The 26,621-nt window shown below is 45.1% G+C and overlaps 1 protein-coding gene across 1 annotated transcript in view; it reads left to right on the forward strand.

The window, feature by feature from the left end:
- LOC141129201 (uncharacterized) overlaps positions 1–20,730 on the forward strand; it is a 34,505-nt gene extending 13,775 nt beyond the window's left edge. Inside the window, exons 2-3 of the mRNA XM_073617074.1 lie at positions 4,737–4,793; positions 18,451–20,730. Coding sequence (XP_073473175.1) covers positions 4,737–4,793; positions 18,451–20,109 — 1,716 coding nt within the window. The 3' untranslated portion in view covers positions 20,110–20,730. The remainder of the gene's footprint in view (positions 1–4,736; positions 4,794–18,450) is intronic.
- Positions 20,731–26,621: the final 5,891 nt, after the last annotated feature.

Genomic DNA, 26,621 nt, shown 5'->3' on the forward strand with positions numbered 1-26,621 from the left:
TCTATGGTCAGCTGGCTGAATCACCGGCTGCATTTTCAGGTTCCCTGTTGGGACAGGAAAGCCAGAGAAAAACATGGAAGACGGTGGGGGAGGGGGGGGGCATTCCCTCCCACTGCTTGCAAAAGCAGTCTAGAGGCTAATTAGCCGCTAGGATTGCTTTTACATGAAAGCCGACCGCTGGCTGAAAAGAATGATACCAAGATGATACCTAAACCTGCAGGCATCATTCTGGTATAACCACTCAAAATCCAGCAACATACCAGTACGTTGCTGGTCCTTGTTAGGCATATATTGTAAACTTTTTTTTCATGCAGCCTGTGGGCTGAACGAAAAAAAGATATTGATCGGTGGGTATGCCCACCATTAGAATACCTCCCTTCATCCACCCACTTCTAATGATGGGCATACATGCACCATTTATATATGCCGAAGCATGGGGGCATCCTCCCGCAAAAGGCAGGAGCAAATTGCTCCTCCACCCACTGCTGCCCCCACGCTTCGGCATATATGCTGAAGTATGTAACTGTGGTGGTGAAATCACCTCCGACAGCGCTGGAGTCACGGCTTTATATATCGTGGGAGCAAACGCTGTTGCTGTCAAGATAAATAAATCCGCTCTGCAGCTGAATGGCGTACCTGAAAACAATAAAATGGTTACCAACAAAACACAGTAAACGGTAAAGTATGAAAAATCTGAAAAGGAAACATGGTAAAACATAATAACAATAAAACATTGCAGAATAGAATAGAGTAAAAAAGAGAAGAACAATAGAGAGAGAATAGAGAGAGAGAGAACAATAAAACAACAACTATTTTTGGTTTTTTTATTTTATATTTTTTTTTGTGTTTTTATTTTTTTAAATTTTTTTTAAATTTTTTTTTTTTACACTTTTTTTTAGTAACTTTTAACTTTTGTAACTTTTGTTCCAGGTTTGGGTCTCTCAAAATGCGATGGCATCTTGGGAGACCCTGTGTTAGTGCGCCTAGTCTGTGCAGTGCTGAACCCTACGCTAATACTCAACTAATGTATGGTAGCGTTCAAAGCATTCACCCATGCAAAGACCAGGATTGCCAGGACAGGAGGGACAATAAGACCGGGTGTCACACCTAAATCCGCGCTTGCTGCAGACACGACATCTTTTTTGGGGGGCTCGTTGGGTAGGGGTACTCGGGATGGCATAAGGAAAATGCTGCTCATGCAGCCGGCTTACTGCATTTGGATTGGGAAGGTGAGGTGGAGCACCGTCTGGAAACAGAAGGGCTCTGACGATCTCTTCCTGGAATTTAAGGAAGGATCCAGACCGTCCTGAAGCTCTGTATAGCACATGAGCATTCAGCAAAGCCAATTGAAATAAATAAACAGACACTTTTTTGTACCAGCGTCTGGCCTTACGGGCAACTAAGTACGGCGCCAACAACTGGTCGTTGAGGTCCACCCCTCCCATATTAAGGTTGTATTCGTGGACACAGAGGGGTTTCTCCACAATACCAGTCACCGTAGTAATTTGGGTCGTCGTGTCTGCATGAAGGGAGGTGAGAACGAAAACATTCTTATTGTCCCTCCACTTCATAGCGAGCAAATTATTATACTTCAAGCAGGCTCTCTCCCCCAGCCTAAGACTGGAATCTACAAGCCGCTGGGGAAAGCCCCGGCGATTAGGTCGCACGGTGCCACATGCTCCAATCTGCTGATCAAACAAGTGACTAAAAAGTGGCACGCTCGTGTAATAATTGTCCACGTACAAGTGGTATCCCTTTCCGAATAAGGGTGACACCAAGTCCCACACTATCTTGCCAGCGCTTCCTATGTAGTCAGGGCAGTTTGTCGGCTCTACGTGACTATCTTTTCCCTCGTAAACCATAAATCTACATGTATAGCCTGTGGCCCTGTCACAGAGCTTATACATCTTGACCCCGTATCTGGCACGCTTGCTGGGAAGGTACTGTTTGAATGACAAGCGGCCAGAAAACTTAATCAGGGACTCATCAACGCAGACAACTTGATGGGGGGTAAACAAGTCTGCAAAACGTTGGTTGAAGTGGTTTACGAGGGGCCGAATTTTGTAGAGCCGATCGTATGCAGGGTCTCCACGAGGACGACAGAGTTCATTGTCGTTGAAGTGCATGAACCGCAAAATCTGCTCGTATCGTGCCCTGGCCATGGAAGCAGAGAACACGGGCATATGGTAAATTGGGTCAGTGGACCAATATGACCGCAACTCACTCTTTTTATTCAACCCCATGAGGAGGGAAAGGCCCAGAAAGGTCTTAAATTCGGAGACCGTAATTGGTCTCCAATCTCTGGCAAGGGAGGACTGGGGCATAGTGGCGATGTATTGACCAGCGTATAAATTGCTTTGGTCCACAATAGATCTATAGAGATCTTCGGTGAAAAACAGCGAATAAAAATCCAGTGGCGTAAAGTCAACTGTTTCCACCTGAATTCCGGGTTGGCCAGTGAAAGGGGGAAGTACGGGTGCTGCAGAAGTGGAAGGTTCCCAATTCGGATTGGCCAATGCAGCAGGAAGGGCACTATGGGCACGACGGGCCTGTCTTTGTCTTCTTGGTGGCAGCGGGACACTACTAGTGCTTGCCACCTCGCCAGCTTGAACTGCACTTATGGGACTCGCCACGTCACCACGTGATACTGCAGTGCTGGATGTACGACCAGGGTGTACTAGGCCGCTGGTGCTTGCCAGTTCACCAGAAGGAATAGCGGCACTAGTACTGCTCTGCTCCATACGAGAGCCCTGCGGTTCTTGCACTTCAAGGACAGAAGAAGTTCGGGGTCTGGTACGCCTGACCTTAGCAGGGACCACAACTCTGTCGTCAGAGCTATCTGTCATGGAGCCGCTGTCCTCTACAGGATCGTATTCTGAGCCTGAACTTGACAGATGAGTGACTTCCTCTTCACTATCTGTCATACTCAGAAACGTGTAGGTCTCTTCACTAGTGTACCTTCTATTTGCCATTTTGGGCTCTAAATTTAGGGGTACACTAGTGAGACTCACAGGCAAAAAAGCTCCTGACTGTTGGCGACTGATTCAAAACGCTACCAAAAAACTGTTAGCGATCGCAGGGATCAGGCCTGACTCTGCGAACGCTGCAGTTATGTGTGCTTAGTGTTTTGTAAGTGACAGTTATCGATCGATACTGCACTTGGGTGGGCTGGGCCGAGGGGCAAAACGCAGGTGCTAGCAGGTATCTGGGCTGATCCCGCTAACACTGCGTTTCAGGGAACCCTAAACTGCTGGGGAGTATAGATCTGATCGGATCAGATATCGATCCGCTCAGATACTATAGCACTAAGGGAGGTGTATGCTGCGTGCGTGGGTGTTAGCGGTACTGGCGCTAACCTGACGCTGCCTGGGGTGACGCAGACCTTATCAGATCCTAAAAACTTAACTTCTATCACCGCCGGGCAATTAGGGGGTTAAACCTTTATAGGGTAATAAACGGCGGGTGCCCTAAAACTATAATAAACTATAATAAACTGTAATAAACTGTAATAAACTACAAAAAACAAACTAGCTAACCAGCGTCACCCGTAACACTTATACGGTGATCGCTGGTGAAAGGGTTAACTAGGGGGCAATCAGGGGGTTAAAACCATTAGCAGGTAGTATATGGGGGTCCCTGTCGCTATAAAACACTGACAGCGAACCTATATACTTACCTCCCTAACTAGCGTCACCTGTGTCACTAATACAGCGATCAGAAAAACGATCGCTTAGCGACACTGGTGACGGGGGGTAATCAAGGGGTTAACTTTTATTAGGGGGGGTTAGGGGGTACCCTGGACCTAAGGGGGGGTACCCTAGACCTAAAGGGGGCTAACCTAACTGCCCTAAAACTTTTAACTGACACAAACTGACACCAATGCAAAAAAAAAAAAAAAATGCTATTGGTGTCAGAGTGACAGGGGGTACAGAGGGGTGATCAGGGGGTGATCGGGGGGTGATGGGGGGTGACAAGTGTGCCTGGTGTGTTCTACTGAATGTGTAGTGTTGTGCAGACTTACTTGGATGTCTTCTCTCCTCGGCGCGGCGACGAAAAGACTGGCTCGAGGAGAGATGACATCACTTCCTTTCCCTCTGTTTACATTACAGAGGGAAAGGAAGCATTTCATTCGCCGGGAGCGATCGGGAGGGGGTGGCCAACAATGGATGGCCGCCCCCTCACCTCTCATTGCCCGGGAAGAAATGGCGACCGCCTCGGGCACCGGGGGGGGACCGATCGGACCCCCCACCCGCGGAAGGCAAATCACGTACATGTACGTGATTTTGTCTGTCCGTGCCACCTTGCCGACGTACATCGGCGTGAGGCGGTCGTCAAGTGGTTATTACTGTGGAGAGGAAATATGACAAATTGTTACTTTAGGTTTTGAAAATTGTTTTTTGGAGGATTTTTGGCTGTTCCACATAAACTAGTAATCAGTTCAGGAGATTGTCGCTCCCTTTGTTACAAATAAATATTATAAAAAAGTAAATTCTGTTTGTGATAATTGTTTGGCTACACTATATATTTAATATGCTAGTTGTGATCATTTTATGCCAAGTCAAATTGTCCATAGTCATATTTTATGTTCCTAAAGTAACAGAATGACTTTCAATCTTAAAAAGACAAAAAAGTGCTAATGTAGCAATTTTTTTTTTTTCCAAAAAATCCCCCCCCCCCCCAAAAAAAAACGGAAAAAGTTTTTTTCTTTTTTTTTTTGTTTTGTTTTGTTTTCCAAGCTTCAGAATTCCCGGAAATGTGACATCTCTAGTGATGACAATGGAAAGCATGCTCAGGCAAGTTCATAGGATTTGGTTTTCTTAAAAGAGCTGATCCTGCAGACAATGGGGACATCTTGTGGCCTTTCTAAGTAACAACAAGTTCTTATAAATGGTAATCATTCTACAGCGCATGCTTAGATGTATTCATAGGAGTTTGTAAGCGCTCATTGATCTGCAGACAATGCATTTTTTTTGTATTGGTTGTGTATTCATAGTAATGATCACACCAGTTCTCATGGGATTGTTTTCTTACAAGAGATCATCCTGCAGACAATGGGGACATCTTGTGGCCTTTCTAAGCAACAACAACCTCATGTCATCTACATTCACAGTAATAGTAATCTAGAGAGCATGCTCAGAAGCATTCATAGGAGTTTGTAAGAGCTCATTAATCTGCAGACAATGTGGGCTTCATTTGTCATTGTTTTTACACTACAATATCATATAAAAAGGTGTATTCATAGTAATGACAAGCTGGAGCATGCTCAGAGGAGGTCACATGAGACGGTTTACTTACAAGAGCTGATCCTGTAGACTATGGGGACATCTTGTGGCCTTTCTAAGTAACAACAAGTTCAGATAAACTCCATTTACAGTGATGTTAATCTAGAGAACATGCTCAAATGCATTTGTATGACTTTGTAAGATCTCATTATTCTGCAGACAATGTGGACTTTTTTTGGCATCAGTTTTCAACTACAAAATCAAATAAACTGTATATTCATAATAATATCAACCTAAGACAATGGGCAGACAAGTTCATAGGAGGTTTTGTTCAACTCACAAGAGATCATCCTGCAGACAATGGGGACATCTTGTGGCCTTTCTAAGCAACAACAATCTCATATAAACTATATTCACAGTAATGGTGATCTTCTACAGCAGGGGTCTCCAAACTTTCTAAACAGGGGGCCAGTTTACTGTTCCTCTGACTTTGGGGTGCAGGGGGACTGTGGTCATTGAGAGTAGAAAAGGTCCCAACGTCAGTGGGAATAAACAATGGCGTCATCTTTGGTGTCATTGGGAGGAGTTGTGCCCCATCATTGGTGTCATTGGGAGGAATTGTGCCCCATCATTGGTGACAGTTGGAGGAATTGTGCCCCATCATTGGTGACAGTTGGAGGAATTGTGTCCCATCATTGGTGTCATTTTGCCCAGTTGTTGGTGTCTTTGGGAGGAATTGTGTCCCATCGTTGGTATAATTGGAAGGAAGTGTGCCCCTTCACTGGTCTCAGTGTGGGGAGGGGGTATTATGCCCCATTATTGGTATCAGTGGATGACATAGTGCCCCAAGGGCCTGATAAAAGCAAGCAAAGGGCCACATCTGGCCCCCGGGCCGCAGTTTGGAGACCCCTGTTCTAGAGCATTGCTTCTCAACCTCTTTTCTAGTCAAGGCGCCCTCTAAAATTATGAACAGTCTCGGGGCCCCCCATTCTAAAATGTAAAACAATATTCTAATAGTTTTACATAACACATCGTCATCCACACACGAAGGACACCCAACGTTGGGTGTGATGTATTTTTCCAAATCCACTATACTTTTACACACTGGTACTGACTAGTATTCCAAAGTTTCTCTTCTCCCTCAGTTTTTCTCCATCGCTAAGCTAATGTAACCCCAGCGCTTACAGAGAGGGGCAAAGGGAGGATGATTGGTTGTTAGGACTCCGGTGGCTAGAAGGTGGTAATGGTGCACAATGAGAACCTGTGGCTTTATTTCACTATAAGGCAGGCTTGTTCCACCTGCTGGCCTGTATACATTTGTGGTAAATATTTTGCCAGGGCACTCTGGGGGAAAACGGCTGATCTAGAGAACATACTCAGAATCATTCATATCAGTTTGTAAGAGCTTGTGATTCTACAGACAATTGTGGGCTTCTTGCAACTACAAAATGAAATGTGGTCCAGCTTATGGATGGTCCCCAGACTCCCAGCTCCAGGAGGGGCCCCCGGAGAAGCACTGCCCAAGGACCCCAGACAGAAGAAATCTTCAGAACCAGGTGCTTGGCAAGTCTGGTTGGGGGGAGGGAACTGAACCCAGGCTCTGAGCGTTAGGTTGGCCTTATTGCATACTGTAATAAATAGGGATTGAGAAGCACAGCAGCACTTGTTCTAAGTAACAATGTGAGATGAACACACCAGAGGGTCTAGAACAAAAATATAAACAGGTGCATAAAACCAATATGGAATAGATAATAAATCACACAAATAACAAACAAAAGCCAGGCTGACCATCTAACACACATATAAATTAGAAATGTAAATATAAACAGATGAAATGAAATCGAATATAGAAGAAGATGATAATACAGATCGTTCTTCATTGCACACAGTCCATGCCACCACCTTCTTCATGACTGTCTGCTTTGGGGTAGAGGGAGGGGGTCCTGCCAGATAGACATCAAGGGGACCCATTCAGCCTAACAGCTGCCCTGGCCAAGTGGTTCCGGCTGGTTGGTTGCACAATGTCACCAAAAATGGTAAAGCTTCCCAACACAAGGGTTGTCTAATAATGTTTGAGAGAGTTATGGGCATTGTGGCTCGTCACACCTGGTCCATCTCCTGTGGATCTCGTGCTGTGAAAACACAAAACTGCCCCCCCATCTAAGCATTGTAAAGTTTGGGGGTTGTAGCTCCACAGCGCCATGTACAAAGCCATTTAACTTCAAACTAAAAGCTGTTTACTTTTTCTGAAGTCAAGCACAAAGAAATGCTTCCAGCAGCAAAACAAAGTGCAACACACAAAAAGTCTGCTTGTCTACAAAAGTACAAAATCTAATGAAACCCGGTTCATAGATGGGACTTTACCCCGGGCTCAGCACAGCCCCAGTCTGCCTATTACTCCAAACAGGTGTCTCTCCCCAACTCCTTCTCACACCACCACACCGAATACTACTTTCTGGTTTAAGTGCTGCTTCCCAGAGGCTCCTAGACCTTTGGAGACTGGAGTCCCTGTAGTCAGGGGTGGAGGCCCTTTTGTGAGAATAGAAAAACAAAATGGGGCGCACTGGCCTAGTGCATTATCCAACCAATTTATTTATTTCTCACCGAAATGTCACTTTAGGGGCTCAAAACCTCTGGTCCCAAATACCTCTCTATTAATACAGAGAGGACTGCGAGTCAGTTCTCCTTAACATGGCTAACCCAGAAATTCCTCACCCACCTATGGTGACCCCCCGAGTACCCACACTCTTCCCTTAAAGGGATCCTAACTTAAACACTGGTGCCACATAGCACCCCGTTCAGGACCCATCCTTGGCGTCCTGTACAGTGTAAATGTTGGAAAGTAAAGGGATAAAAACAATATGCACTCGCTCTGTAAAAGAGGGAATTGGACATTTGGTCATGCTCAGAGAAGGGTCACCTTAAAGGACTGCATAGTTCAGCAGGCAAACAGATGGATTTTTTTCCCCCATCAGATTCCAGTGTACAATATTCTTTCATCAAGAACCAACCTCCGATTCTTTCTAGTACTGCGCTTCAATCAGCATTCAGGTAAGTAAAATTCCTGTAACTCTCAGTATTTTTCTTTTTTACAGGAAAAAAAAGGCACTAAAATTTATACTAAATCACATAATAAAAATACAATCCCTCCCTCCCCATCCTTTCCACCTCCCCCATCCTCAAAACACATCCGCTTCCTCCTCCCCCATCCATCTCCTATCCACCAACAAAGCCACATACAATTTAGCCAAGCAGTCCTCACTCCATACCATCTGCTTCCCTCTTACTTCCCAGCACCTTACGTCCCACATCACTTCTCAACACCGCCATAAAAGTCCATGTTCTTCTTTGCTTGTCTTGATCTCCCTCCACCAACCCAAAGAACCAACCACTAAAGTCCACATCCTTAATACCAAGTACCCCATCCAAAAAGGGAACCAATCTTCTTCTCACCCTTCGAACAAAGGCAACTCAACCAAGGCATGTTCCACTGTTTCCATATCGGCTCATCCTTCCCTCGGGCACATCTCCACTCTGCACAGATCTCTTGCTTTCAGGAAAACTCTAGTCAGCAGACAGCTCTGAAAGGTCATCCAAGCGATCTCCTTCTGCCTGTTGGTAACACCACTGATCGAAAATTTCTTCCAGCATAGTTCTGTCATCCTGGGGCCAAGACCTCGGATATTCACCACCGTTTCATCTCTGGTAATCCATCTCATCAGTTTCTCTTCCCTTAAAGGGATCCTAACTTAAACACTGGTGCCACATAGCACCCCGTTCAGGACCCATCCTTGGCTTCCTGTACAGTGTAAATGTTGGAAAGTAAAGGGATAAAAACAATATGCACTCGCTCTGTAAAAGAGGGAATTGGACATTTGGTCATGCTCAGAGAAGGGTCACCTTAGAGGACTGCATAGTTCAGCAGGCAAGCGGATGGATCCTACAGAGTTAATCACTTGTCTATAGAACATGGATGAGGTTTTCGCTTTTTCCAGCTGAGCTCCACATTCCATGAACGGTGACACCCGCGGTGAAGAACAATGACTCTGCGAGCCAAGAGCTGTATCGGGGTCACTCCCGTCACACTCGTGCAGCGCCAAGTCATCCTCCCACAACACGCTCACTTACACACTTGTCTCCAAGCTGCTAGTGAGAAAATAGAACGCTATACAGCTGTCAGTGTGGAACATAAAAACCTCTGTGACTTCTGGGGCACAAGGTGTGGCCTTGTGAGGTTGAAGCTGCCTCCCTAGATGGGAAGCAGACAGGGAGGATGAAGTTTCTCATTGGATGAAGTTTCTGACTGAAGGACCTCAAATAACTGCGCATGCCAAACTGGAGGTGCTTTCAAAAAAGAGTTAAGGGAAATTGTAAGGGCTCCATCATGGAGAAAGGTGGGGCCTTGTGGGTGCCAAGCTGCCTCCTTTGATGGGAAGCAGGCTGTATCTTCTCATTGGAGGAGTGGGAGTAGCTGTCCATTGTTAGCTCGATGCCCCAGTAATACAGAAATGAAGCAGTCTTACTCAGATGGAAAGCGATTGTGGGAAAAGAAGCCCCTGACTACAGGACTGCAATTAGCTATTTGTGCCAAGCCATCCATACTATCCAAAAAGAGTTAAGGGAAATTTTCAGGCTGTTTAATGGACAAAAATATTCCTTGTGAGTGTGAAACTGGCTTCCTAGATGGGAAGCAGATATGGAGGATGGAGCTCCTGACTAAAGGACTACAATTAGCTATGCGCACCAAGCTGGACATCCTATAAAATAAATAGTTACGGGAAATGTTTTACTCTGTTTCCTGGACAAAAATAGTCCATGTGAGTGTGAAACTGTCTTTCTAGATGGGAAGAAGCAGATAAGGATGATGAAGCTCCTGACTGCAGGACAGTAAATAGCTATGCGCACCAAGCTGGACAGCCTATAAAAAATGAGTTAATGAAAATTTTCAGTCTGTTTCCTGAAAAAAAAAAGTCTTTATTAGTGTTAAATAGGCTTCCTAGGTGGGAAGAAGCAGACAGGGAGGATGAAGCTCCTGACTGCAGGACAGCAATTAGCTATGCTCACCAAGCTGGACAGCCTATAAAAAAATAGTTACAGGAAATTTTTAGGCTGTTTCCTGGACAAAAATAGTCCATGTGAGTGTGAAACTGTCTTTCTAGATGGGAAGAAGCAGATGAGGATGATGAAGCTCCTGACTACAGGGCTGCAATTAGCTATGCGCACCAAGCTGGACATCCTATAAAAAATTAGTTATCAGGAACTTTCAGGCTGTTTCCTGAACAAAAATAGTCTTTATTAGTGTTACATTAGCTTCCTAGGTGGGAAGAAGCAGATAGGGAGGATGAAGCTCCTGACTGCAGGACAGCAATTAGCTATGCGCACCAAGCTGGACAGCCTATAAAAAAATAATTAAGGGAAATTTTCAGGCTGTTTCCTGGACAAAAATAGTCCTGGTGAGTTTGAAACTGGCTTTCTAGATGGTGAAAAGCATATAGGGAGGATGAAGCTCCAGACCGCAGGGCTGCAATTGGCTATGCACACCAAGCTGCACATCCTATAAAAAATGTGTAAAGGAAAATTTTCAGGCTGTTTTCTGGACAAAAATAGTCCTTGAGTGTGAAACTGGCTTCCTAAATGTCAAGAAGCAGATAGGGAGAATGAAGCTCCTGACTACAGGACAGCAATTAGCTATGCGTACCAAGCTGGACATCCTACAAAAAATGAGTTCTCGGGAATATTCAGGCTGTTTCCTTGAGTGTGAATCTGGCTTCCTAGATGGGAAGAAGCAGATAGGGAGGATGAAGCTCCTCAGTACAGGACTGCAATTATCTATGTGCACCAAGCTGGACATCCTATAAAAATTAGTTAATGGAAATTTTCAGGCTGTTCCCTGGACAAACAAAGCTTTCCCGGGGCGCCAGAGGGGGCAGGGTCACCCGTTTATATGGGTGACCCCGTCCCCCTCTGACACCACGGGGGAAGCCATAGGGAAGTCCCCTACGTCAGAGGGGGGTGGGGTCACCGGGTGGATGTCACGGTGTGGCCCCGCCCTCAGTTATAACAGGACTGTCACAAGAACAGAAGCGTCACACAGTGGGAGACTCCCATTGAGGTGGATCGTCCGGTGGACGAAGCGGTTAAGAAGAAGCCGGAGGAAGATGCCGGAGGAGAAGACCAGAGGATGAAGCAGAGGAGGATAGCGGAAGAAGCGGAGGAAGAGCAAGATGGAGGAAGAAGAATAAAACTGAAGTAAGACCAGGAGAAGATGGAATAAGAAGCGGGGAAAGAAGAAGAAGCGGGGAAAGAATAAAGGAATTGTCAAAAACCAGCTATTGTCTTTTTTAACATTTTGACACTTTTTTATGAAATGGTAGGGGTACATTTGTACCCCATTACCAATTTACATGGGGGGCTGGGATCTTGGGGTCCGCTTGTTAAAGCCCACTGCCCGCAGACCCCTACAACCACCAGGCAAAGGTTGTGGGGATGAGGCCCTTGTCCCCATCAACATGGGGACAAGGTGCTTTGGGAGGCTACCCCAAAGCACCCTCCCCATGGTGAGGGCATGTGGCCTGGTACGGTTCAGGAGGGGGGGCGCTCTCTCATCCCCCCTCTTTTCCTGCGGCCTGCCAGGTTGCGTGCTCGGATAAGGGTCTGGTATGGATTTTTGGGGGGAACCGCCACACCATTTTTTTTTTAAATTTTGGAGCGGGGTTCCCCTTAATATTCATACCAGACCCAAAGGGCTTGGTAATGGACTGGGGGGAATCCAATGCCATTTTTTTCAATGGCTTTTATGTGTATTGCATTGCAATTCATTATAGCCGCGAGTACTTTTAAATGACTTTTTTCCTTTAGAAATGTCATTTTGCTCTCGGACTGTTCTAAACACAGGAAAAAACACGCGCCACTTTACAGGCATACTATAGACACCCCCAGGTACAAAATTTAAGGGAATATTTCACTTTTATTGTTTCACTTTAAGCATTATTAAAATCACTGCTCACGAAAAAACGGCCGTTTTTGAAACTTTTTTTGCATTGATCCATGTCCCCTGGGGAAGGACCAAACACTTTTTATGACAATAACTTGCATATTAACCTCTAAAATTAGCACTTTTGATTTCTCCCATAGACTTTTAAAGGGTGTTCCGTCGCTTTCGAATTTGCTGCAAACACCCCAAATGGTTCGCTATTCGGTGAACGGGCGAACAGCCAATGTTAGAGTCAAACTCATGTTCGACCCGAACATAAATCCCATCCCTAGCTATCTGTACTATCAAAAAAGAGCTGAGGGATACTGTAAGGCTGCTTCATTGAGAAATGTGGGGTCTTGTGAATGCAAAGCTGCCTCCCTTGATGGGAAGGAGGAAAGGAGGATGTAGCTTCTCATTGTTTGCTTTATGCCCCAGTAAATAAGTGCTGATGGAAGGTATACAATTGTGCCCTTAACTGGAGTTCAGTTCTTCAGTGTTCTTCCTGTGAGGCTGGTCCCTGCCTGATCCTTGTTTCTGGACCTGCTCCTGAGTACTTCTCTTGTACCTGCATCTGTGACCAGCTCCCTGTACCCTGCACCCTGTTCCCTTCTTCCCGCTCCCTGTACCCTGCACCCTGTTCCCTTCTTCAAGCTCCCTGTACCCTGCACCCTGTTCCCTTCTTCCCGCTCCCTGTACCCTGCACCCTGTTCCCTTCTTCCAGCTCCCTGTACCCTGCACCCTGTTCCCTTCTTCCAGCTCCCTGTACCCTGCACCCTGTTCCCTTCTTCCAGCTCCCAGTACCCTGCACCCTGTTCCCTTCTTCCAGCTCCCTGTACCCTGCACCCTGTTCCCTTCTTCCCGCTCCCTGTACCCTGCACCCTGTTCCCTTCTTCCAGCTCCCTGTACCCTGCACCCTGTTCCCTTCTTCCAGCTCCCTGTACCCTGCACCCTGTTCCCTTCTTCCAGCTCCCAGCACCCTGCACCCTGTTCCCTTCTTCCAGCTCCCTGTAGCCTGCACCCTGTTCCCTTCTTCCGGCTCCCTGTACCCTGCACCCTGTTCCCTTCTTCCGGCTCCAAGTACCTTGCTCCCTGCTACCCCTGTTTATTGTCCAGTTCTGACCTACATAGCCAGTTATTTGGGTTGCTGCACTTTCATGTTTCAGTGTCACTTATATTGTTGATGGTTTACTGGTGTTGGTGTCAGAATTGTGTTATTTGTCCTAATAAACCTCATTTAACTTATTTCAGCCTGCGGGCTTAAGGGTCATAGTTCAGCTTGGTGAGCGAAGGGGAGGCTGGAGGGGAGCCTTGAGTCAAGAGCAGGCTGGCAGAGGGGCTTGGAGTCAAGAGCAGGCAGACCGAGAGGCTTGGAGTCAAGAGCAGGCAGACCAAGAGGCTAGAGTCAACCGAGAGGCTTGCAGTCAAGGGCAAGCAGCACCGAGAGGCTAGAGTCAAAGGCAGGCAGCACCGAGAGGCTAGAGTCAAAGGCTGGCAGCACCGAGAGGCTGGAGTCAAAGGCTGGCAGCACCGAGAGGCTAGAGTCAAAGGCAGGCATCACCGAGAGGCTAGAGTCAAAGGCAGGCAGCACCAGGAGGCTAGAGTCAAAGGCCAGCAGCACCGAGAGGCTAGAGTCAATCAAGAGGCTCCCTGCTATCCCTGTTTATTGTGCCAGTTGTGACCTACATAGCCAGTTAGGTTGTTATTTGGGTTGCTGCACTTTCATGTTTCAGTGTCACTTATATTGTTGATGGTTTACTGGTGTTGGTGTCAGAATTGTGTTATTTGTCCTAATAAACCTCACTTAACTTCTTTCAGCCTGATTCATGATATCTTATGGTACAGCCTACCAATCAGGTCATCCTTGCTGGATACCTCCATGTGGTATCCCTGACAGATGCTAAAGTGCTCGGGTTTGACTTGATGAAAGGGTGGCATCCCTACCCAAGATGGCAGAAAGGGGGCCTGCTGCAGGACATGTGAAAGGGTCCTTCTGCGGGTCCGTAATAAAGGGCCCCATGACAGGAGTAAAGGGATTGGTGGAAAGGTCCCTGGTGTCCGAGGTCAGGGGGGCCTTTCATGGGGTCTCGGCACTGAAGGTTCTAGACTAGCTACTCCTCTGGATGTGGGGAATGAAGATCCTCACTCCACACCAGGAACCTTAGGGCTGCATGGCAGTAGTGCTGATCACAAAGATACTGTACTGCCCCAAATCCTGAGTCCTTTTTGGTTCTGGAAGAGATCAAATATTTTAGAGTCTTCTGGCTTTCAAGATATAAGACTTTTTTATACATTACAAGTGCTATTTATAGTCCTATACATGACATGTTCTCTTTATTCTCCCTAGGTGACAGCTCACCTTTATGCTCCCAAATGTTCCGGGTTCATATTATTATACTATACTACCATTATAGGTTTTGTATACTCTCCCATGCATGATGTCTCCCCTTCATATCATTCCAATACAATATACAGAATATTATCTTTATTCTAACATTAATGAAAGTTCATCTTTATACTTCTGTACACAATATATCTTCATGTCCAGGTGAAATCCACAAGCCATCGGCAAACAGTTTTCATCTTCTGCAAGTATGAAAGAAAAGATATATATATTTTTTTTCTCAGATATAATATTTATTGATTATTTTTGATCAGGCAGTAAAAGTAGATTAGACATTAGCAAAAACATACAGAAAAGCAATGAGTGGTTGTGTAATCACTAAACATAAGGAATAGTTACACTAAATAAGGAACAGTAAATAATATTTTATAATATATGCGATCAACCAAAAATAGAAATGTAACATTTTTATGAACTAAATGACAAAATGAACCAAACCCTCTAAACACAAAATGATAAATCATACAGATGTAATTTTATACTGACCAGTTCAGGACTTGATAACATTTCATCAATCTTTAAAAAAAGTATTTGAGTCTTTTCTAGTGCTTACAACACAATCAAATGAAAGTTAATACAACAGTGACATCTAGTGGCTGCTATTTGAAATGACAACTAAAACCAACTCCTTTATGACACCTGGTGGCTGTTTGCACCTCTGCAGCCAGGAATGCAAACATTTCAATTAAAAATTCCTTGTGCAAACGCCGGACGGCGCAAAAATTTGTGACTGGGCCAAAAAATGATATCACACCCTTGTCTACATTTGCGCAAAATCGAGCTTCTCCCTACGTGTCTTATGGAGGCGCGTCCATGCGCTGTATTCAGTTCACGATGATGACTGCATAGGGACCGCTATCACAGGGGCCAGAAGGCAGATTACGGTGCCTGAGGTAAAGGGACCAGGCGAGGTTCCTTGTGGTAAAGCTGCAAAGGAGAAAAAAGCAAAACACTAGCAAAGGAGGAAACTGTGGTGGGCGAAGCTCCTCTTGGCGGTCGCCCGGTCGTTCGCACATATTTTAAAACGTCTCATTTTCGAGGTATGGAGGCTCGGGTAGAAAACCCAGGGCATTCCGCAAGAGGCGGAGTCTGTGGCTCCTCCGTACATAAAAAATACCAGAAGAGTCAAATCGGAGAGTCAGCATGGTATAGTATGGCATTGTGACCGATGGCGTCGGCGGACAATCTGCTGAGCTTCTGAGATTTGCCTGAAAATGAGTTTCTATTTTACTTCCCAATATTCTCTATGGGCGTTCCCTTCTGTCATTCCATAGAAAACAATAATAATCCCACTTCATCTCAATATTAAATATCCCCACTGACTATGGAGAGGATGTCGGGATGTATTGGATATGGGGACATACTACAAGGAATGACAGAAAGGAACGTCCATAGAGAATAATGGAAGAATAGATTTCAGTTGGTCACAGAACCATTAGACCCCTTTCACACTTGTGTGACTTGGGACTGTAGGTTGGGTTCTTATCTCATCCCTTAATCCCGAACACATATGAATTACTCGGGTTCTGAGGATAATTTAATGCAGATAAGGCACCAAGTGAGTTTAATTACCACCTTAATCAGCCACAGAACCCGGGTAATTATTATGTGTTCGGGTTTAAAGGGATGAGGTGACAACCCTAGTGCAAAGTCACATGACAAGTGGTCCCCCATGATCTCCAATGAGCACCGCTCATATCTGTGCGACTTCAGATTAGTCCCTGCACTACTTTGGTGAGACTTTGATGTGACTGGAGGTCCATAGACCCAACATTACACAGGCATTGCTTCAAGTCATGTGACTTACATCAGAGGTTCTCATCTCCTGTCCTCAGGACCCACCAACAGGTCAGGTCTGCAAGATAACTGAAACACATCACAGGTGATATCATTTGCTGCTCAGTGATTGCAGTATTCTAGTCTGCATCTCCCCCAAGGTAATACTTAAAATCTGGCCTGTTAGTGGGTCCTGAGGACAGGAGATGACCTAGATCAGTGCTTCTCAACCCTGTCCTCAAGTACCCCCAACAGGCCATGTTTGCAGGTTTTCCTTTATCTTTATCTAGTGGAGAGAGTTAATTAATACTGATACTAGTATATAAACAATATATGTGTCCATATATACAGTATCTCACAAAAGTAAGTACACCCCTCAGTCACATTTTTGTAATCATTGTAAATGTTTGTAAATAATTTATACTATCTTTTCATGTGACAACACTGAAGAAATGACACTTTGCTACAATGTAAAGTAGTGATTGTACAGCTTGTATAACAGTGTAAATTTGCTGTCCCCTCAAAATAACTCAACACACAGCCATTAATGTCTAAACCGCTGGCAACAAAAGTCAGTACACCCCTAAGTGAAAAAGTCCAAATTGGGCCCAAAGTGTCAATATTTTGGGCGGCCACCATTATTTTCCAGCACTGCCTTAACCCTCTTGGGCATGGAGATCACCAGAGCTTCACAGGTTGTCACTGAAGTCCTCTTCCCCTCCTCCATGATGACATCACCGAGCTGGTGGATGGTAGAGACCTTGCGCTCCTCCACCTTCCATTTGAGGATGCCCCACAGATGCTCAGTAGGGTTTAGGTCTGGAGACATGCTTGGCCAGTCCATCACCTTTACCCTCAGCTTCTTTAGCAAGGCAGTGGTGGTCTTGGAGGTGTGTTTGGGGTGGTTATCATGTTGGAATACTGCCCTGCGGCCCAGTCTCTGAAGGGAGGGGATCATGCTCTGCTTCAGTATATCACAGTACATGTTGGCATTCATGGTTCCCTCAATGATCTGTAGCTCCCCAGTGCCGGCAGCACTCATACAGCCCCAGACCATGACACTCCCACCACCATGCTTGACTGTAGACAAGACACACTTGTCTTTGTCCTCCTCACCTGGTTGTCACCACACACGCTTGTCACCATCTGAACCAAATACGTTTATCTTGGTCTCATCAGAGCACAGGACATGGTTCCAGTAATCAATGTCCTTAGTCTGCTTGTCTTCAGCAAACTGTTTGTGGACTTTCTTGTGCATTATCTTTAGAAGAGGCTTCCTTCTGGGAGAACAGCCATGCAGACCAATTTGATGCAGTGTGCGGCGTATGGTCTGAGCACTGACAGGCTGACCCCCCACCGGTTCAACCTCTGCAGCAATGCTGGCAGCACTCATACATCTATTTCCCAAAGACAACCTCTGGATATGACACTGAGCACATGACCTCAACTTCTTTGGTGGACCATGGCGAGGCCTGTTCTGAGGGAAACCTGTCCTGTTATACCGCTGTATGGTCTTGGCCACCGTGCTGCAGCTCAGTTTCAGGGTCCTGGAAATCTTCTTATAGCCTAGGCCATCTTTATATAGAGCAACAATTCTTTTTTTCAGATCTTCAGAGAGTTCTTTCCATGAGGTGCCATGTTGAACTTCCAGTGACCAGTATGAGAGAGTGAGAGCGATAACACCAAATTTAACACACCTGCTCCCCATTCATACCTGAGACCTTGTAACACTAACGAGTCACATGACACCGGGGAGGGGAAATGGCTAATTGGGACCAATTTGGAGATTTTCACTTAGGGGTGTACTCACTTTTGTTGCCAGCGGTTTAGACAAAAATGGTGTTGAGTTATTTTGAGGGGACAGCAAATTTACACTGTTATACAAGCTGTACACTCACTACTTTACATTGTAGCAAAGTGTCATTTCTTCAGTGTTGTCACATGAAAAGATAGAAGAAAAGATTTACATAAATGTGAGGGGTGTACTTACTTTTGTGAGATACTATATTATCTGTGTTCTTCTGTATAAAAGTTCCTATGACTACGTGTCTCAGTCTCAGCCCCTCCCTGTGTAGGAATGTACAGAACTGGTTATAATGAGTGTCAGATACTTTCAGTTTCATTTCTCTCTTCTGCTCTCAGCGATGGCGTCTGCTGATCTGAGGAAGGAGCTGGAATGTTCCGTCTGTCTGAACATTTATACAGATCCTGTAATGCTGAAATGTGGACATAACTTCTGCCGGGACTGTATTGGTCGTGTGTTGGATACACAGGAGAGGTCTGGAGGTTATTCCTGTCCTGAATGTAGAGAAGAGTTCCAGGATCGGCCTGCACTGCACAGGAACATAACACTACGGAACATAGTGGAGAATTTCCTGTCCACCCATCCAGATCGGGAGGAGTCCGGGGTCTTCTGTACTTACTGTATTCACACTCCTGTACCTGCTGTGATATCCTGTCTGCATTGTGAAGCTTCTCTGTGTGACAATCACCTGAGAGTCCACAGCAAGTCACCAGAACACGTCTTATGTGACCCCACCACTTCCCTGGAGAACAGGAAATGCTCCGTCCATAAGAAGATCCTGGAGTATTACTGCACTGAGGACTCCACCTGTATCTGTATGTCCTGCAGGCTGGATGGAGAACATTGGGGACACCAGGTGGAGACTCTGGGTGAGGCCTCTGAGATGAAGAAGAAGAAACTGAGGAATGTTCTGCAGAAACTGATGACAGAGAGAGAGGAGATGGAGAAAAGAGTCCAGAGTCTGCAGGAACACAGGAGGAAAGTACAAGGAGAAGCAGATGATGAAACAGAGAGAGTCATTGTCCTGTTCAGAGACCTCAGGAGACGTCTGGAAGATCTGGAGAATAGAGTCCTGAGGGAAATCTCCGGGCAGGCAGAGCGGATCTCCGGGATAATCAATGATCTGGTCCAGGATCTGGAAATAAAGAAGGAGGATCTGTCCAGGAAGATGGGGGACATTGAGGAGCTGTGTAACATGACGGATCCACTGACTGTCCTACAGGAATCAGACACAGGTGACTTGTGTGATACTGAGGATGGAGATGATGAGGACAGAGAGAGACATGATGAACTCCTCCATGATGGGGGGGATCTGGATGTGGGGGGGATCTCACACACATTACACACAGGTTTATCTGATATCATGTCTGGGGTAAATGTAGAGAGGGGGGTTACAGACATATTACTGGATGTGAGGACAGCTGGTAATGATCTACATATATCAGATGACAGGAAAACTGCATCCTCATCATCACATCAGAATCGCCCAGAAACACCAGAGAGGTTTCAGGATTCTCAGGTGATGAGCAGTCAGAGGTTCTCCTCAGGGAGACATTACTGGGAAGTGGATGTCGGGGGGTCTGGGTTCTGGAGAGTCGGGATGTGTTACCCCAGTATAGACAGGAGAGGAGATCAGTCAGTGATTGGAGATAATAAGAAGTCCTGGAGTTTGGAGAGGTGGTGGGGTAATCAGCTCTCAGTGATACATGACAGTAATAAGACCCCATTACCCGGTGATGTCTCCAGTGGGAGAGTCAGGATAGATCTGGATTATGAGGCCGGGCGGATCTCCTTTTATGATCTGTGTGACCCGATCCGACATCTCCACACCTTCACCACCACCTTCACTGAGCCCCTCCATGCTGGGGTATATGTATGGGGAGGGGGAGGGGGAGGTTATATAAAGATATGTGGGAGGAATCAGAAGTGAGAGATCTGCCCAGAGACATCACAAGGTGGATTATCTGATTGGTGATTGGTGGAATACTCATCCAATAGGAGGAAGCAGAGGACAGGAAACATGAGTGATTTATTTATAAAGCTGCAGGTTCCGGGGCCGTCATCTTCATCCTAAACCTCACTTCACTACCTAGTGTGTCACTGACCAGGAACAAGCATGCAGGAGGTCAGATTGTTCAGCCTTCACTGGCTGCATGCTTGTTCTGGGTCAGTGACACACTACATAGTGTAGCCAGGATCAGGATGACGGCCCTGGGGTCTCCACCATCACTGTCTATCTATAGAAGAAAGGGGTATTTTCAGCTTTGGATGGAGTGGGGGAGGATTAGAACCTCTGTCAGATTTTTTTTCTGCTATCTGGGGCTCCATTAGAGAGATTTCCTCTCACTTCCTGTTCCTGTGACAACATTTCCCCAGACAGGAAGTGAGGAGAACTCTCAAACAGCAACACAGACAGAAATAAAAATCCTTATCTTTAGTAGAGTAGGGGAAGGATTAGAACCCCTGTCAGATCTTTATTTCTGTCTGTGTCCCTGTTGTAGATTTTCCTTCATTTCCTGTCTGATAAAACGTTGTTACCAGAACAGGAAGTGAGAGGAAATCTCTCTAATGGAGCCCCGAATAGCAGTAAAAACCTGACAGGGGTTCTAATCCTCCCCCACTCCATCCAAATCTAGAACAATAGGATTTGTCTAGACACACACTTTAATATCCACAATGAGAATTCCGACATTTCTGTCCTCACAGGTTCCTTTACATGACCAATCCATGGATCTGTGATTGCTCCTCCCCCTCACTGTGATTGGCTGTGATGATTATCACTATGAATACAGCCAGTGCTAGTCTTGTTCCTATTGGTTATGATTTGGAGGGGGCGGGGATTGTGGTGGGGGTGGGGTAATGTGGACAGGTGACGGGGGAGGGGTATACAGTCTCAGGAAGTGGAAATCCTCGGCTCTGTATATGGGAATATTGATCAATGATTGGATATAGATATAACAATCAGACAGATTGGACTATTACTAGAATAGCACAGACCCGAGACTGGTCCTGCTGCTTGGTCCCAGGTTCTATTCCCTGATAGGCCCAGAGCAGCCAGGCACAACGCATTTCCACCATCAAGTCATAGATCAGGCCTTGGATGTACTTTTGTAGTTTATTTGCTTAAAAAACTGGGATGGGGGAGGGGAAGTTTTGGGATACTCCAAAATGTGTAATAAACTGTAATGGAGGACAGTAAATCTGGGTGAGAACCTCCCTCTGGGATGTGAAGGGTAACTAGATTCCAGACAGGAAGTCTTCAGTAGAAGTATAATCCTGAGTGTAGTGCTGGGAGCTCTCCTGTCCCTGGAATTAGACATGTGCGGATCGGATCATTCCGAAATAAAATTCAGACATATTTTCATTATTCCGATGTATCCGAATTTCCAAATTAGAATCGTACCGAATTTAAACGATTTAAAATTTAAACTTTGTCACAATTTCCTTTCTGCAATTAATCTCATCTAGATGGACTCTGTTTTATAAGAATCTACGGACTTGTTTCTTGATGGGACCTTGCTTTAGTTTTTCTTTTTTCACTTTTTTTTTTATGTATACTCACATTCATACATGTATGATTTCATGAATTTAAATGCACTTCCCTTGTGGAGTTAGAAATCCTGTTTGCTGCATTTTTGGTGCATATTTGGTCAGTTATAAAACAAACAAAAAACGCTCCTCCCTATTGAAATGAAGAAACTGATATCTCTGCCCCGTGTCTTCCGCCCCTCACCCACCTTTACTGACATCTGAAGTTCCCTCCACCTCCAATCTAATGCCCCCTTTCCTGCAACTTCACCCCCTGCTGTACTGATCCCCCCGCTGCACTGATCCCCCCAGCACTGATCACCCCAGCACTGATGCCCCCAGCACTTCCCCCCGGCACTGGTCACCCCCAGCACTGATCCCCCTCAGCACTGATCCCCCCAGCACTGATCCCTATGTGGTCACCCTGCAGCTGCCAACTTCCCTCCCCCATCCTCCTGTTGGATTTGGGTGCTGCAGGGCAGTCACAGGGGGATCTACTTGTCCAAATAAATCCCCCCCCCGCTGCTCTGACCCCCCTTCAGTGCCCCCCACCTCACTGATGGCCAGATGCCCCCTCTGTGCAGCTGTTGGCTGGATTTCCTTGCTCCCCCTCCCATCAGCTGCAACCTCTACTGGGGTGGGAGATCACTGCCGGGATGCAGAGCGGGGGGGGTGATAATCATGTTTTTACAAGCCCCCTTCTATTCTTGAATGAATACAGTCAGCGATCATTACTGATCATTTCTATATTCATTCTTCACCGAAGCATACTAAACCGTGTTTACTATGCATCAGTTTGTGAATTAAATGGAGCCTCTATACAGACACCTATCCATTCATCTACAGTGCAGAGAAAGGGACTGCAGATAGTCCAGAAAGAGACATTAGATGTTTGTTTAGACCCCTGATGTCTCTACAAAGCCCCCTCCAAAGCCCCCTCCTGTTCTGTGAACAGAGAATAATATGTGATGTTCGGGGAAAATTCGAAAGCCGCCAGAACACCATTAAAGTCTATGGGACAAGAACATGAAAAACCAAAAGTGCTAATTTTAAAGGCTTATATGCAAGTTATTGTCATAAAAACTGTTTGGGGACCCGGGGCCTGCCCCAGGGGACATGGATCAATGCAAAAAAAGTTTTTAAAAGGGGCGTTTTTTTGGGAGCAGAGATTTTTTTAATGCTTAAATTGAAACAATAAAAATGAAATATTCCTTTAAATATTGTGCCTGGCTACCCCAAAGCACCCTCCCCATGTGGAGGGTGTGTGGCCTGGTACGGTTCAGGAGGGGGGTGCTCTCTCATCCCCCTTTTCCTGTGGCCTGCCAGGTTGTGTGCTCGGATAAGGGTCTGGCATGGATTTTGGGGGGGACCCCTACGTTTTTTTTTTTAAATTTGGCGCAGGGTTCCCTTTAATTTCCATATCAGACCCGAAGGAAAAATAGCAATTTGATAAACATTTGTGCAAATATGGACAAAAAGGTAAAAAAGTGCAGCACTAACAAGTGAAAGGTCATTAAATCACTACAAATAGAACAGAAACTGATATGAAATATACATAGAGCACATGGATACACAAATGATTCCATATGTACCGATTGCACCCAATAATATCCAGAATAGCAGAACATCATGCCTGGCTGATAAAATCATTAATGTCCCATTCAATATTTAATCCAAAAGGTGAATAAGTCTGTAATTGGTGAATCCAATAAGTCTCCAGACATGAGACCCCACGTGTCATGGCTCCTCCCCTCCAAGGGGGGATATATTTGTCAATGATAAGGAATTGGGAACCCTTGGGGGTCTCCACTATGGTGTTCTCTATAATGTCGGGGCACATTATGTTGGACATCACCACTCTTCATTTTAGCGATATGCTCACCTACCCTGATGGAAAACGCACGGATCGTACGACCCACATATTGTTTGCCGCAAGGGCAAGTGATCATATAAAGGACATGTGTGGTGGCACAGGTACAAAATGTTTAGATGGGATATACCCGATTGGTGACATTAGATTTGTATTCAAGACTTTTACGTCCCCCACAAGAATTATATTGGCATACTGTACATTTCCTACAAGGAAAATATCCAACTAGATAGTGAAAGAATGAAGATCGTGTCGGAGGATTGATCGTATTAGGGGCAATCTTTCCTCGCAATGAAGACACTCCTCTAAAAATGACTTTCGGTTGTTCCGGAAGTACAGTTTTCAGTACACGATCATTTCTGAGTCTATCCCAATGATGACGGATGATGTTTTTCATTTCTCTATGTTGGAGTGAAAATGTGGTGAGCATGGAACATTTAAAGGAATTATCTTGTTCCCGAGGAGGTTTCTTTACCAACAAAGAACTCCTATCAATCCCTGCCCCTTTATTTAGTTCTGAAGTTACCAGTACTGGATCATATCCCTTCTCTTTAAATCGTTCTTTCAGTGTTGATGAACCAAATAAGTGTTTACGTCAGAACAATTCCTACGCAGTCTCAGGAACTGGCTGCGAGGAACGGAATGTAACCAGGATTGAATGTAACCAGGATTGATGACCGCGTTACGTTTTTGTCCCACTGACAGCGGGGCCATTTTTTTGGTTGTCAACGCCTGATATGGTGTAGTGTGACGTCATATCCGCTTCCGCATGTCAGAACGAGGCTTGGGACGCACGCTATGGCGCCATCTTGGCCGAACCAGGAAGTAACCTTAGAATTGCATTACCAATCAGACGGAGCTGCTATTCATTATGGGGGTACTTAGCATATATAAAAACACAGTGACCACAGTGGATCAGCACCCCAGATGATGATTTATAAGTCAAAACGCGTCGGATGGCCATGCTGAGACCACTGTCACTTTTTATTCAAGCGCTTTTTTACTACATAAACGTGAGTGTATTTCCTCTGTTTTTTTATACATTAAATTTTCTCAACGGAATTACACTATATGCCTTCCTTCTTCTTTTATTGGTGGGGCTGAATGCCCGATTCATCTGAACCTACTTACATCCAATATCCACCTGGAGGTTATATCCGGATCCTGAACCTGATGTCCTCTGGGTATATTATACCACAAAGTTTGATGGACTCACTAGGTGTACACCTACTTGAGTTCAATCCCTCCGGTAAGCATTTGGTGTTTCTGGTGGTGGATCTACTATCAAACGATCAAATTAGTACCATATTTGATGATCACATATGAAGTTGAAGATTGTCACTGATCTTTTTGGACATTGCACTTTGAAGTTTCTCTTTTTCTTTAACCACTTGCCACCCAGGCCAATTCTGACATTTCTCTCCTACATGTAAAAATCATTGTTTTTTTGCTAGAAAATTACATAGAACCCCCAAACATTATATATGTTTTTTTAGCAAAGACCCTAGAGAATACAATGGCGGTTGTTGCAACTTTTTATCTCACACGGTATTTGCGCAGCAATTTTTCAAACGCGTTTTTTGGGGTAAAAAAAGTTTCGTGCTTTAAAAAAAAAAAACGGTAAAGTTAGCCCAATGTTTTTACATATTGTGAAAGATGAAGTTACGCCGAGTAAATAGATACCTGACATGTCATGCTTCAAAATAGCACAGGCTCGTGGAATGGCGCCAAAGTTCGGTACTTAAAAATCCCCATAGGCGACGCTTGAAATTTTTTTACTGGTTACATGCTTTGAGTTACAGAGGAAATCTAGGGACAGAATTATTTCGCTCGCTCCAACGTTCGCGTTGATACCTCACATGTGGGGTTTGAACACCGTTTTCATATGTGGGCGGGACTTACGTATGCGTTCGCTTCTGCGTGCGAGCACACGGGGACAGGAGCGCTTTAAATTTTTTTTTTTATTGTTAATTATACTTTCTTTTTTTAGTTTGACACTTTTTTGAAAAAAAAATTTGATCACTTTTATTCCTATTACAAGGAATGTAAACATCCCTTGTAATAGGAATATGGCATGACAGGTCCTCTTTACAGTGAGATGTGGGGTCAATAAGACCCCACATCTCTTATGGTGTAGGGAATCACCGGCTGAAAACGGTAATATCTGAATGATGTCTGTAGCTACACCCATCATTCACATATCCCCGCTCAAAGTCCATCACGTCATATGACAGCGAGCGGCAACCGGTTAAAGACATTTTGGGGGTTATTTACGAAAAGGCAAATCCACTTTGCACTGCAAGTGCACCTGGAAGTTCAGTCGCTCTAAATCTATGGGCCAGATCTGAAATGAGGGGAAGCTCTGCTGATTTTATCATCCAATCATGTACAAGCTAAAATGCTGTTTTTTATTTTCCTTGCATGTCCCCCTCGGATCTACAGCAACTGAACTTCCAAGTGCACTTGCAGTGTAAAGTGGATTTTCCTTTAGTAAATAACCCCCTATGTGTTTCAATTACAAATTGTTGGACATTTTTTCACTAAGTTTACATTACCAGTTTACCTTTATTATTTGTATTGGTTTAATGACCTTTCACTTGTTAGCGCTGCACTTTTTTACCTTTTTGTCACTTTTTGTAACTTGATCTACTGCTGTGCTGGCTGCTATTTTCCTTGTTCTTTAGACAGCGCGGTATATGTGCATTTATAGTTTGCGCAAATATTGCCTAAAAAAACAGTAGCTCCTTCTTTTTATGCTACGGGTCATGTGCTTTCAGGAAATGTCTGGTTTGGGGGGTCTTTCACAAACTCTGATAGCTGGAAGGGAAAAAATAAAAAATCTATGGAAAAATTGGCAAAATGGTCCGACCAGCCGAGTTTAAAAAGTGGAGTGCAGGGCCTGGCAGCCAAAGGGTTAAACTATATGGAAACCTTCCAGTTTCGGGTTCCTGAAAAAACAATCATGTGATTGGTGAGAAATGAGAGCGTGTGATCGGCTAGTTTCATTTTCTCTAGGTATGTACTTGTTATCCTGGGATTGGCTA

This window comes from Aquarana catesbeiana, linkage group LG01, assembly GCF_042186555.1.
Source record: "Aquarana catesbeiana isolate 2022-GZ linkage group LG01, ASM4218655v1, whole genome shotgun sequence".
Lineage (NCBI taxonomy): Eukaryota > Metazoa > Chordata > Amphibia > Anura > Ranidae > Aquarana > Aquarana catesbeiana.